General features: G+C 43.1%; 1 protein-coding gene across 4 annotated transcripts in view; it reads left to right on the forward strand.

Annotated features, from left to right (window-relative positions):
• Positions 1 to 14,674, forward strand: part of LOC121304588 (regulator of G-protein signaling 5-like) — a 29,756-nt gene that overhangs the window by 4,694 nt on the left and 10,388 nt on the right. Inside the window, exons 2-6 of one of the 4 annotated variants that reach the window (XM_041235796.1) lie at positions 1,203 to 1,268; positions 1,691 to 1,737; positions 3,544 to 3,710; positions 8,810 to 8,973; positions 14,464 to 14,502. In XM_041235796.1, the coding sequence (XP_041091730.1) occupies positions 1,203 to 1,268; positions 1,691 to 1,737; positions 3,544 to 3,710; positions 8,810 to 8,973; positions 14,464 to 14,502 (483 nt within the window). Of the gene's footprint in view, positions 1 to 1,202; positions 1,269 to 1,690; positions 1,738 to 3,543; positions 3,711 to 8,809; positions 9,018 to 14,463; positions 14,503 to 14,674 lie in introns of those variants that run through there. The other 3 variants (XM_041235800.1, XM_041235797.1, XM_041235798.1) reach the window with 3 other exon arrangements.

Genomic DNA, 14,674 nt, shown 5'->3' on the forward strand with positions numbered 1-14,674 from the left:
TTGTAGTTTCAGCTGGTTGTTTACCCCCTCTGTTGTGTTGTTGTGGTTTCAGCTGGTTGTTTACCCCCTCTGTTGTGTTGTTGTGGTTTCAGCTGGTTGTTTACCCCCTCTGTTGTGTTGTTGTGGTTTCAGCTGGTTGTTTACCCCCTCTGTTGTGTTGTTGTGGTTTCAGCTGGTTGTTTACCCTCTCTGTTGTGTTGTAGTTTCAGCTGGTTGTTTACCCCCTCTGTTGTGTTGTTGTGGTTTCAGCTGGTTGTTTACCCCCTCTGTTGTGTTGTTGTGGTTTCAGCTGGTTGTTTACCCCCTCTGTTGTGTTGTTGTGGTTTCAGCTGGTTGTTTACCCCCTCTGTTGTGTTGTTGTAGTTTCAGCTGGTTGTTTACCCCCTCTGTTGTGTTGTTGTGGTTTCAGCTGGTTGTTTACCCCCTCTGTTGTGTTGTTGTGGTTTCAGCTGGTTGTTTACCCCCTCTGTTGTGTTGTTGTGGTTTCAGCTGGTTGTTTACCCCCTCTGTTGTGTTGTTGTGGTTTCAGCTGGTTGTTTACCCCCTCTGTTGTGTTGTTGTGGTTTCAGCTGGTTGTTTACCCCCTCTGTTGTGTTGTTGTTGTTTCAGCTGGTTGTTTACCCCCTCTGTTGTGTTGTTGTGGTTTCAGCTGGTTGTTTACCCCCACTGTTGTGTTGTTGTGGTTTCAGCTGGTTGCTTACCCCTCTCTGTGTGTTGTTGTGGTTTCAGCTGGTTGCTTACCCTCTCTGTTGTGTTGTGGTTTCAGCTGGTTGTTTACCCTCTCTGTTGTGTTGTTGTGGTTTCAGCTGGTTGTTTACCCCCTCTGTTGTGTTGTTGTGGTTTCAGCTGGTTGTTTACCCCCTCTGCTGTGTTGTTGTGGTTTCAGCTGGTTGTTTACCCCCTCTGTTGTGTTGTTGTGGTTTCAGCTGGTTGTTTACCCCCTCTGTTGTGTTGTTGTGGTTTCAGCTGGTTGTTTACCCCCTCTGTTGTGTTGTTGTGGTTTCAGCTGGTTGTTTACCCCCTCTGTTGTGTTGTTGTGGTTTCAGCTGGTTGTTTACCCCCTCTGTTGTGTTGTAGTTTCAGCTGGTTGTTTACCCCCTCTGTTGTGTTGTTGTGGTTTCAGCTGGTTGTTTACCCTCTCTGTGCTGTGTTGTAGTTTCAGCTGGTTGTTTACCCCCACTGTTGTGTCGTTCCCCTGACAGAGCCAAGGAGATGAAGGTGAAGCTGGCTCATCTAGCAGACAAGCAGGACCGTGCTCCACGCCACAAGTGAGTCTTAGTGCTTTGGACAAGAGGGAAGGAATCAGCAATCTCAACAACGAAAAATACAAAAAGAAACTGGAAATCCAATGACAGGCTCCTGGTCTTCCTCAGTGTCTACACTGTTTCACTGGAAAAGCGCCTGTCCTTTCATTTTCTTTTGGCATAGTATTTCCGTGCCAGATTCATGCAGCCCCTATTTCTGTTTATTTATTTAAAGTTCTTGCCTGTTTCTGGACTCACAGCACGTTAGTAGTTGGAGGGGGTGTCTGATTTTCTGGTTATTGTGGTCTGATGTAAACAGTGTGCAACAAATAAAACAAATAAAATGCAACAAATAAAAAACCTTTGATAAATAACTGTAAGTACTGTAACTTAACTGAGCCTAATAATACGAATCAAACTCCTGCTCTTCATTACATCTTTTACAGGGAAGAGAGCTTGCTGCAGGATTTTGAGAAACTCCTGAGCAGTAAACGTACGTAAGAGCTTTTTTTATCATATGAGTTATTCCTACTGTGCTCATCCACTTTCTCATTTTTATTGTTTAAATAAATTTCTACAAAAACAATCTTTTCTCACACTGTCACAGTACAGCTGGCTAATCTTGATCAAGGGAAAATTAGCGAGAATTCACGAGGCTACATTAAGTCCCCATAAAGTGTGCCTGCTATTGTGTTTAGCTGTCTCTCCTCTCTTTCTCCTCTCCCCTGTCCTCTCCTCACTCCTCTCTCTCCCCTCTCTCCTCTCTCTCCCCTCTCTACTCTCCTCACTCCTCTCTCTCCCCTCTCTCCTCTCTCTCCCCTCTCTCCTCTCCTCACTCCTCTCTCTCCCCTCTCCTCCTCACTCCTCTCTCCCCTCTCTCCTCTCCTCTCCTCTCTCCCCTCTCCCGTCTCCTCTCCTCACTCCTCTCTCTCCCCTCTCTCCTCTCCTCTCCTCTCTCCTCTCCTCTCTCTCTCTCCTCTCTCTCCTCTCCTCACTCCTCTCTCCCCTCTCTCCTCTCTCTCTCCTCTCTCCTCTCTCCCCTCTCTCTCTCTCCTCCTCTCTCCTCTCCCCTCTCTCCTCTCTCCTCCTCTCTCTCCCCTCTCTCTCCCCTCTCTCCTCTCCTCTCCTCTCCTCTCCTCTCTCACCTCTCCTCTCCCCTCTCCTCCTCCCCTCTCTCCTCTCCTCTCTCTCTCTCTCCTCTCTCTCTCTCTCCTCTCTCTCACTCCTCTCTCCTCCTCTCCTCTCCTCTCTCTCTCTCTCTCTCTCTCTCTCTCTCTCCTCTCCTCACTCCTCTCTCTCCTCTCTTTCTCCTCACTCCTCTCTCTCTCCTCTCTCCCCTCTCTCCTCTCCTCTCCTCACTCCTCTCCCCTCTCTCCTCTCTCCTCTCCTCCTTCCTCTCTCTCCTCTCTCCTCTCTCCTCTCCTCTCTCCTCCCTCTCTCCTCTCTCTCCTCTCTCTCTCCTCTCTCCCCTCTCCTCTCCTCACTCCTCTCTCCCCTCTCCCCTCTCCTCTCCTCACTCCTCTCCCTCTCTCATTCCTGTACTCTAACTTCAACAAGAACCTTTGTCTGTCTGTTCCAAAATGTGGAGAAAAAAAAGAAACATAGATTCATCAACTAGAGAGGAAATGACATCAGAGAGTGCACTGATTTAAAATGAGTATTGCATCATTGCTGATTATGTGCAGTTGTGGGCTGGTCTATCTATAACCGAAGGATGGAAATAAGACTCCCATCGCAGAGCAGTTTGATCCATTCCTGGTTTAACTGTGAGTTTAATAAGACACACCTGAGCTTGTTATCTAATCAAGATCATATTAAAACCTGGCATGGGAGAAACTGCTATGCAATAGGAGTCTTATTTCAATCCATATGACTGATTCCCTCTTGCCCCTTCTCTCCCTCTCTCTCTCTCCTTCTTTCTATCTCCTCTCCCTCCCCTCCACTCCCCTCTCTCTCTCTCACTATCTCCTCTCCTTCCCCTCTCTCTCTCTCTCTCTCACTATCTCCTCTCCCTCCCCTCTCTCTCTCTCTCTCTCTCCTCTCCCTCTCTCCTCTCTCTCTCTCTCCCCTCCCTCCTCTCTCCTCTCCTCTCTCCCTCACCTCTATCTCCTCTCTCCCTCGCTCCCCCCTCTCTCTCTCCTCTCTCCTCTCCTCTCCCTCACTATCTCATCTCCTCTCCCTCACCTCCTCTCTCTATCTCCTCTCTCCCTCGCTCCCCTCTCTCACTATCTCATCTCCTCTCCCTCACCTCCTCTCTCCCTCGCTCCTCTCTCTCTCACTATCTCCTCTCCTCTCTCAGATGGGGTGGCAGCGTTCCGCTCGTTCTTGCGCTCGGAGTTCAGTGAAGAGAATATCGAGTTCTGGCTGGCCTGCCAGGATTACAGTGGCACCAAGTCCCCTGGCAAGCTGGCCCCCAAAGCCAAGCGCATCTACAGCCAGTTCGTGGCTGTGCAGGCTCCCCAGGAGGTGAGAAAGAGAGCCTTTACTTTCGCTACCCTCGCCCGATTAAACTTTACTGTTATAAAAGTTCAGCAAAGTGTAAGAAAGCATGGTGAAAGCATGATGGTAAAGCAAAGGTAAGCATTGTAAAGCACAGAGAGGTACGGTACAAGAGTATTTAAGTATAGCGAGGTATGGTGAAGCTTATCAAAAAACAAACCATGCTAAACTACCGTAGCCCTCAGAAATGTTTACTTTTCCAAGGTTGCGGTCACAAACTTGGGCGATGGGAAACAGACAGGTACTCATTCTCCTCATCGCGCAACAGTGAACCCTACTGGCCAGACGCCGAGCACATTCAGAGTGGATAAGAAGCAGGGCTGGTCTCTGTTCCCCGGGATCGGTAGCCCCGCCCTTCTCTGGTCTGGATTGCAAAGCGTAAAAGCGATTCTGGTTTCAGGCTTGTGAGATCGGAAAACGCTCACACACCCTCAGAGCGTCTGTGCTGTGTGGAGACTCGCTGCTTGAGGAGAAAAAACATAACCGGACATTCCAAATTTTAAAAAAAAAATAAGAATGTGCAGTTCCAAGTGTTTACAGACAAAGAAATGTTAGGAGAGCTGGACAAGAGGCTTTGACGTGGAAGAGGAATATCAGGAAGACAGTAAAGACTCGCAGACTCCTTTGATTAGGAGGATTCCGCTATAATTGTACCAATTAGACCTGTTAAGGCTACTATGGAGGCTTTTTCCTTGATTACCTTACAAGAACTGACAGAGCTAGCCCTGCATATGAGACATATTCTCTTCATCCCATTCCTACTAAAACTTAAAAACATGTTGGTGTTATTAATACTCACATTTTACATTACAAGTGGATCACTTTCCTCTGGTATAGTTCCCTATGTAAGGTAGCTGTGGTAACGCCACTGCTCAACAAAGACAATGTGGACCCCTAAGTCCTTAATTACAAGCCCATCTGCAATTTTTAGATATGGTTCTAGAGAGAGTTGTTGCAAATCAATTACACTTTTCTAACTCTTAATAGAGCATATGAAAAATGTCATTCTGGATTTCATGCTGCACATAGCAGTGAGACAGCATTGTTCGAGTAGGGACTGTGTTAGTAAGGGTTTGTAATGATCTCCTTTGGTCTGCTGATTCTGTTTTAGTTTTACTGGATCTTATGGCCGCTTTTGCTACTGTGGACCACAGGATCTTATTGGAGAGAATGTATAATCTTTCTGGAATGGGAGGCATTGCCTTGGATTGGTTTTGCTCATATTTATCACACCGGCACCAAAGTGTTTCTTTGGGTCACTCATTTTCTGAAAGTGGCGATGTGAAGTACGGAGCTCCACAAGGCTCTGTGCTTGGCCCTTTGCTGTTTAGCATATATCTGCTCCCCCTTGCATCCATCATTGCTAAATATAACCTTGGATTTCACTGCAACGCTGATGAAACACAAATGTACTGTTCATTTCCCACTAAATGAGAAATGGCAGCTGCTGTTATGTTTCAAAAAGAGCAAGAATGCTATTGTTAGAGCACGAAGCACAAGGATGCACCAGTGTGTACCAGGGATGACAAGAAGCCAGAGGTGAGATTGACTGACAACGTGGATAAACTGACAGCAACCTACACCTGTCAACACACGACTGTCTGTTGGCCACTGGTCATCTTCTACAACAGGGGTCTCCCACCCCTGTCCTGCAAACCATTGTAGAAGCGAGTAACCAAGAGCTGGAGAAAAGCACACACCTGCAGAGACCTGTCACTGGCTTGAGGGTGGCCGCTGTGGTTCACTTCCTGAAGCGGCGACACTTGGCTCTTGTTGTGGAGAGGCAGGAGCACGTTTGGAGGAGAAGGGCAAGATGAGGAAGACCCGAATATGCAACCCCAGGGTCACTTTGTTTGGGATGCCGGAGGATGAGGTGCCAAAGCATTATAATCTCACTCCGCGGGTCATCCTAGACCTAACAGCTGAATTGAGGGGTGAGCTAGACCCCAGTGTCAATCTAGGGACCGCTATCCTTGCACATGTGAAAGTGCTGTGTTCTCTGCACTGCTCAGCCTCTGCTTCCTTTCACATCACAGTTGGAAGGTGTGGAGGGACAGCCCAATCCACCTTTTCCAGAGTGCTGGGCATATTTCTGGATGCCATGCTGAGAAGGGCAGGCCAATACATCTCATTTCCCAAGGATACTAGCATTACCAATGTTGGCTGAGGTGTTTCCAAACAACTTAGTTTCACGCTGCGTGACCTCACCCTCTCTCTCTCAGAAAACTTTTCTGTGCTCCAATCTGACTTTGCTGCTCTTCCTCTGACTCATTTGTTTTTTGGTTTGTACGACAAATGTCTTGCATCGCCTGCTGCTCTCTGTACTCCTGACTGTGCAAGTGCAGCCGCTCAATAGACCGATGCGCTCATTGAGACCCTCGTTATCATAATTACGGATTATTATTAGTGCATGTTGAGTAATTTGCATTGCTGTTAAGCTGACATAGGGTGCAGTGCAAAATAATTGCCTGGCCGCTCTGCGACGTGAATCTTGCATCGGCAATTATCTGCGCTGCGCCTAGCCTTACAGCTACCCCCTAATGTCCTGTTTTCGTGTATATCCACATTTATTGTGACATTTAATAAGAAATGTTATTGGAAATTATTGTACCATAGTTATAATTAGTACTTTAGGAAAAGTATTTTTTTTTTTTTTTTTTTTACATACTTCAAATTTTGGACTATGCTCAAGCTTCATTTAGAAAACGATTGAGTGCGAACAGCCAATCAGCTTCCAGATCTAGCGGGCTTCTATTTAGCATAGATGCCCCCTGGAACGTTGAAGTGCTTAACTGTGAATTACATTTTAAACCAGTCCGTGCAGAAATACCGGCTTTCTCCCTTAACATTGTAATCTTCAACTAACATGAATATAAATATTGCTACTTTCTGACGCTGGTCTAGAGACAAGGGGAATCATGTCTGTGACAGGACACCGGAATGAAGGCTCAATTTGCAGCTACTGGACAGCAAATCAATAGGAAAGACAACATTGGTCCACAATTCTGTCATCGGATCGATCCAAACAACACCCTCCCTCCAAACCAGCCAGTCAAACTGCCAATCCTGTTTCAGTTCCTTACGCACTAGCCAATCAGCTCCCTGCCTGCTTGAATGACGCCCCGCCTCCAACAACAAGTTTCGAATCCAATCTCAACAATCCTACAGTTAGTTTATCTGGCAATGTCATCATGATAATAAACGTTTTCTCTACGTGTCTGTCGTTTTTCTATTCTGGGGACTATTTTCCTCAGCAGAAGGTTACCCTGCGAAATATCATATAGGTTTTAAAGTTTTTTTTAAAAGAGAAAATTGAGAAATAAATAATTTTCTAATAGTGATAGAGCCCTCTCGATGCGGGCTCTACTGTGTGGTAGATGACCTTGACTTTCGACGCATAACTCCAGTCGCGGTCATCTACCACACAGTACAGCCCGCATCGATGGGCTCTATCATATATTCATTCTCCAAATATGAAGGTACAATACAAGGGTTTTTTTTTTGTGAAATAAAATGGTCACATAACATTTATAATGCAATTAAATATATCTTTGAGAGTTTACATTAATTTCTAATATTTAATATAAAAAAACAAGTAGCTTTTGAGTCAAGGTGAATGAAAGCAATACATTTTAAAAACAATAAGTTGTAGGGAAATATGCAAATAAAGCATTACAAGAGCCAATCAAATCGCGTGAAAGTTGCCTAACTGCTTCTACAGCCACAGCGTTTTAAAAGTCCAAATACAGTAGCTGCAGACATGTTTCACCATTTTTGGGGCTCATCAGTAATAATATTTAATGTAGAACAGTAAAAGCTATGCAAATAATGAATATTCAAGGCTGCTTCAATTTGTTTAAAATTACACCGGCTCAATATGACCCTAAACTTTATTCTTATTGTTATTAATATAACTTTATTTGGCAGATGCCTTTATCCAAGGCGACTTATAGGTGTTACAGGTCAGTAAAGGGTTACAATGCCAGGTCAATATTTAAATGCAGTGTAGTTTACAATAAGTGCAAATAATACTGCTAAAATATAATATGAACCAGGATTACAACAAGTTCTATCTACAATGACATACAGTAGTGCAATAGTGCAAGGATAGTGCATTAGCTGAGAATGCAGTAACGTGATGTATAGGTCAGGCAAGTCCAATGTATAATAGGAGGGGTAGAGCAGGAGATTTACAAGTGCAGTCTGAACAGGGGGCAGGGGGAGGCAGTGAGAGACGGGGCAGTCCGGAATCTCTCCGGTGGCTGTTCCACCACAGAGGGGCTAGGGAAGAGAAGGAGCAGGCATGGGAGGATGGAGATGACCAGTCAGCCTGTAGAGGAGGAGTGGAGAGGGTGAGAGGGGATGTAGGGAGACACGAGGGATTGAAGGTAAGGGGGCAGTGTGATGAACAGAGTGGCAAGTAAGAACCAGGGTCTTGAATTGAATGCTGTTAAAACACTGACCCCTCTCTCTCACTCCCAATACATTAATAACACTGACCCCCCTCTCTCTCACTCCCAATACATTAATAACACTGACCCCTCTCACTCCATATACATTAATAACACTGACCCCTCTCACTCCAAATACATTAATAACATGACCCCATTATACATTAATAACACTGACCCCTCTCACTCCCAATACATTAATAACACTGACCCCTCTCACTCCTCCCAATACATTAATAACACTGACCCCTCTCACTCCATATACATTAATAACACTGACCCCTCTCACTCCCAATACATTAATAACACTGACCCCTCTCACTCCCAATACATTAATAACACTGACCCCTCTTAATAACACTGACCCCTCCAATACATTAATAACACTGACCCCTCTCACTCCATATACATTAATAACACTGACCCCTCTCTCTCCTCCCAATACATTAATAACACTGACCCCTCTCACTCCTCCCAATACATTAATAACACTGACCCCTCTCACTCCCAATACATTAATAACACTGACCCCTCTCACTCCTCCCAATACATTAATAACACTGACCCCCCTCTCACTCTCAATACATTAATAACACTGATGTGTATGTTATCCAGGTGAACCTCGACTCAGAGACACGTGAAGCCGTGACCGTGTGCGTGTCAGAGCCCACACCCGCCTCCTTTAGCGCGGCCCAGCAGAGGATCTACACCCTGATGGAGAAGGACTCCTTCCCTCGTTTCCTGAAGTCTTCTTACTGCCTGGAGGCCCTGCGCAGCCTGTGAGCGGCACCCCCTGGCCCTCAGGAGGAGACAGCGTGAATCTGTAACTTCACTAAAACACAGCTATGCTAACTACCTTCAGTTACCTGGGGCAGTGCTGCTGGAGCTGCAATACTATCAGCTGTATTTGTCTGTGTTTGTAGTTTATTTCATTCGATAACCTCTGGGATTGTAACTTTGTTTAATTTTGTGTACTACACAGCCCCCTTTGTATATATAAGCACTGTAACAAACGCACACCACTGTAAATCCTAATGTGATTTATTTTAACAGTGAAGAAAATAACAGATTATAAGATAACATTCTGTAGCTGTTTTTCCATGTATTAACCCTTTCACCTCTGGAATAGTATGTTGTATATTTAATATTTAACTAATACACGCTGTCATTAACCCTAATACATGTTTCTAATACTGTACTGCACAACAAACTAGTACACTATGCTGGCTCCCAGGCTTTCACGCATTTACTAATACTAAAATAACCTTGTTTTTAATAACATAGTACACCATGCTGGCTCCCAGTCTTTCACTCATTTAGAAATACTAAAATAACCTTGTTTTTAATAACATATCGAGGTGAGAATTATTTCTAGAAATACAAATAGGAACTTAATACGTTCAATAACAAACATTTCTTTCTCAATATCTTCACGTGTGCATTTCTTTGTCAATATCTTCAGGTACGCATTTCTTTTTCAATATCTTCAGGTGTGCATTTCTTTGTCAGTATCTTTTTTTCAAGTCGAACCGTTATTGCCTGTATTAGATTTCTTTTAGTATTTCTAAATTCAGCATTTGTTGAGTGTAAAATAGTTATGGATGAGAATTAATTTTGCTACGAATGAGGGTTTAACCCAGAAGTCAAGCAAGTTCTTTGACTAAACCTGAACCCAGCACTGTGGGCTCAAACTTTGATATTAATTCAAGTACCAGAGTGCACAGGTAGACCTGGTTTCTCCAAGGAAGTGAGATGGTGCAGTGGGCTAGAGCAGCAGCTTGCTATGCCATTCCTCTTGGAGGACTGGGTTTATTTACTAGAGGGTCAATGAGAAAGGGCGCTTCTCCAATACAGAGAGGTGGTGCAGCGCTGCTCTTCTATGATGACTGGGTACAAATCCAGCTGAGGTCTTACCTTATGTTATAAGAATTGGTTCATTTACCTTATAGCCGTTGATAAACTATGGAAGTGAGGTGGCGCATGTTGTGCTATTCTCTTTTGAGCAGTGAGTTCCAACCCAACCTCATTCTTCTTTCATTTTGTAAGAGCTGGTTCATACTTTAAAGTCTGTGTGAAACAAAGCTTTCCCCTGCCGCAGTGGGATAATAAAATGAGTTCAAATCCAGTTCCTTTCGTAAGTATGGGTGTTGGTGGCGTGGAAGAGGAAGGACACAGGTGTTGTGGTTCAAGCCTTGTCTTGCTACAGGTGTTCTTCCCAGCACTTTGACATTGAGTTTAGCTCAATGATACTTTAAAAGCACTTGTATTGAGCCTTTCACAAATTAACTGGCAATCACCACCTTCACATTGTGAAAAGAATGAACTCCCACAGAGGTGGGCATTTGACACTAACGGTTAGGGTTAGGGTATTGACAGTGACATTAAGGGTTAGGGTTAGGGTATTGACAGTGACATTAAGGGTTAGGGTTAGGGTTAGGGTATTGACAGTGACATTAAGGGTTAGGGTTAGGGTATTGATGGTGACATTAAGGGTTAGGGTTAGGGTATTGATGGTGACATTAAGGGTTAGGGATAGGGTATTGACATTAAGGGTTAGGGTTAGGGTATTGATGGTGACATTAAGGGTTAGGGTTAGGGTATTGATGGTGACATTAAGGGTTAGGGTTAGGGTATTGATGGTGACATTAAGGGTTAGGGTTAGGGTATTGATAGTGACATTAAGGGTTAGGGTTAGGGTATTGATGGTGACATTAAGGGTTAGGGTTAGGGTATTGATGGTGACATTAAGGGTTAGGGTTAGGGTATTGACAGTGACATTAAGGGTTAGGGTTAGGGTATTGATGGTGACATTAAGGGTTAGGGTTAGGGTATTGATGGTGACATTAGGGTTAGGGTTAGGGTTAGGGTATTGTTAGTGACATTAAGGGTTAGGGTTAGGGTATTGATGGTGACATTAAGGGTTAGGGTTAGGGTATTGACAGTGACATTAAGGGTTAGGGTTAGGGTATTGACAGTGACATTAAGGGTTAGGGATAGGGTATTGACAGTGACACTAACGGTTAGGGATAGGGTATTGACAGTGAGATTAAGGGTTAGGGATAGGGTATTGACAGTGACATTAAGGGTTAGGGTTAGGGTATTGATGGTGACATTAAGGGTTAGGGTTAGGGTATTGACAGTGACATTAAGGGTTAGGGTTAGGGTATTGATGGTGACATTAAGGGTTAGGGTTAGGGTATTGATGGTGACATTAAGGGTTAGGGTTAGGGTATTGATGGTGACATTAAGGGTTAGGGTTAGGGTATTGATAGTGACATTAAGGGTTAGGGTTAGGGTATTGATGGTGACATTAAGGGTTAGGGTTAGGGTATTGATGGTGACATTAAGGGTTAGGGTTAGGGTATTGATGGTGACATTAAGGGTTAGGGTTAGGGTATTGAGGGGTGACATTAAGGGTTAGGGTTAGGGTATTGACAGTGACATTAAGGGTTAGGGTTAGGGTATTGATGGTGACATTAAGGGTTAGGGTTAGGGTATTGATGGTGAGTAGGGTTAGGGTTAGGGTATTGATGGTGACATTAAGGGTTAGGGTTAGGGTATTGATGGTGACATTAAGGGTTAGGGTTAGGGTATTGATGGTAGGGTTAGGGTTAGGGTATTGGGTTAGGGTTAGGGTTAGGGTATTGATGGTGTTAGGGTTAGGGTTAGGGTTAGGGGTAGGGTTAGGGTTAGGGTATTGATGGTGACATTAAGGGTTAGGGTTAGGGTATTGATGGTGACATTAAGGGTTAGGGTTAGGGTATTGATGGTGAGTAGGGTTAGGGTTAGGGGTGAGATTAAGGGTTAGGGGTATTAGGGTTAGTAAGGGTTAGGGTTAGGGTATTGATGGTGAGTAGGTAAAAAATAGATGGTGAGTAAGTAGATTCAAGAAAATGCACAGAGTCCTTTTCTTCAATCAGTTGTTGGGTTTATTGAAATATGCAGGGAGTCTGGTCCCAGGTACAGGACATACAGAATACCCATCATTACAATGTTTGCATGACATTAAATACCCTTCTGTATAGATGGTCCACCTCCTCTTTCTCTGACACTTAACCAATAGCAAAGGTACAACACATTATTCTGTTACCATATATTTAATTTAGTGTGTGTGTGTGTGTGTCTGTGTGTGTAGTCTTGTGTGATGACCTCTGAACTCAGTACATTCTACAGACCCCTGGAGCCCCAAAAGGTCCATACATCTAGTTTTTGTCATCTTCCTTGTTCATATCTCTCCGTTTTGCTTGAGACCCTTTGAGTCCAGTGGCGTTATCTCTTATTGTCCCTGAGAACCTTTGGGTCCAACGCCAGTCCCAGGGAGCCTTTTAACTCCTTTATGCTTTGCATTCCAAAAGTCTTAGAGCCTAGCCCCTTCTGGTCCACAGCATTGTTATCTCGTTAGCTTGCAGTCAATGTTGGGCAAGAAGCTTGTAGACGCATCGTCTCTATCAATTGTTAGCAGTACATGCAATTTGAACCAAACAGTCTGCTACCTGAAATATTAGTCTCTTTTCAGAAAAGAACACCAGTATAGCTCTGCCAGTCCACATGCGTAGCAAACTGCTAATCAATTCTCAATCCATGTTTTCCAACAAACTGCATTACATAAACAAGTACAATTAGAAAGAATATTATACTTACATGTCCTGCAAACGATCCAATCCTTCCCCGTATGCGTTCTCCTCCGTAGAATCGCAGCTCTCTCTCTACCTGAGCCTCCACCACGCTCGGTTTCTCTCTCTCTCTCTCTCTCTCTCTCTCTCTCTCTCTCTCTCTCTCTCTCTCTTCTGAAACCTCTGAAGCAAGTCCATTTAGTTTTTTTTCCACACTTTGAAGATACCATTTGCAGTATGTTTTTCTTTCAGAATTATATATTCAGTATTTTTGTTGTTGCGTTCGCTCTGTTTCTCTCGCTCGCTCTTATTTTTTACATATTGTTCCATTTCTTTTGAAAACATGAAAAAATGAGGTTTTTGGAGAGTAAATTTACATTGATGGATATGGAACTTGGCCAACAAATCAGGAGATTTACCAGAAAGATTTCATTTTGGTCTGTTTTCACATATTTAGTTATTAATAATAAGATGTAGCCCAGATTGAATTGAATTTTATTATTTATCTTTTTATGTATTTAGTTTGTTAGGTCAGTCCAAAAAAAAAAAAAATGGAGTAAATACAGTTCCAAAATAAACGAGTCGTAGTTTCAGAGTAAATATTGCAGGAGGAGCAGTGAAGGTCAATGTCAGGTTTTAATTTGTTTAGGTTGTATTTAGCTGGGTAACATTTATGGATAATCCTATATGATATATCCTTAACCTTGCTGGCCAATAAGTATTTATTACAGAGTGGCCAGGAGTCTTCCCAGTTAACACCTACAATAATGCAATTCCAGTATGCAACAGCAGAGGCAAAGGAGATACTGTCACTCTGAATAAGAGACCCGATCTCCTTACTGTTATTCTTTTTGTTATGAAGAATGTAATCAAGAAGCACCTTTGGCTGCACTCTGTAAAAGCATTCTCACAGCACAGGGAATGGCATCAAAAACAACAGCACATTCCTGAACTGTGACAGGAAATGTAAACTCAGACAGAAACGCTGCAGAACTGAAAAGGGCCTGTAGGGTTGAGAAGCTGACTAACCAAGAGTATCTTCTTATCAAACCAACTGGGAAAAAATAAAGATTCATTTTTGTAGCTATTATCTCTGGTGTTCCAAATGAAATATTTATGAGGTGAGAAGTTATATTTGTAAATTAGAGACCAGCATAAAACAATCTGTTCATGGAAATTTGAAAGTTTTATAGGAATTTTCTTAATATCATAATTACATAAGAGCATGACATTTAAGCCAGTTAAATGATTAAAGACATGGGCAGGAATAAAGTTCCAAATTGAGGCTGGATTCTTAAAAAATGGTTTAATCCATTTGATTTTAAAAGTTTGGTTTAGGGAGGAGAAGTCTAAAAAGTTTAGACCCCCAGATTTATAATCATTCATTAAAACAGATTTTTTTTTTTAAATAGCGGATCTTGTTTTTCCAAAGGAAATTAAATAATATTCTATCCATTTTTTTTGCATATTTCATCAGAAACATCAAGCGATAGTGCCACGTAGATCAATCTGGATAAACACCCTCCCCTCAATGATAAATCTCTTTGGAGCCATAAATTGAGTTTTTGTTGTTCGCTGACAATGAGCGGGTTAAAGTTGAGGGAGATTCTTGAGAGTTGGTCTTTATTAATGTTTACTTTGCATTTTCTTTTACAGGGATGCCATGAATCTCTGCATCAGTACATTTATTAACAGGTAATCGCTCACATGTTTTTATATTGAGGAAGAAACCAGAAGCTTGTGAAAGAGTATTGCATCAATAGCTTTTGACACTTGTGTTTTGTCTCTTAAGAAAAGTGTTGCGTCATCAGCTGATTGACTAATAAAGACAGTTTTATTAGCAACTGAGATTCCTTCTATTTGACTT

Source organism: Polyodon spathula, chromosome 38 (genome assembly GCF_017654505.1).
Source record: "Polyodon spathula isolate WHYD16114869_AA chromosome 38, ASM1765450v1, whole genome shotgun sequence".
NCBI lineage: Eukaryota > Metazoa > Chordata > Actinopteri > Acipenseriformes > Polyodontidae > Polyodon > Polyodon spathula.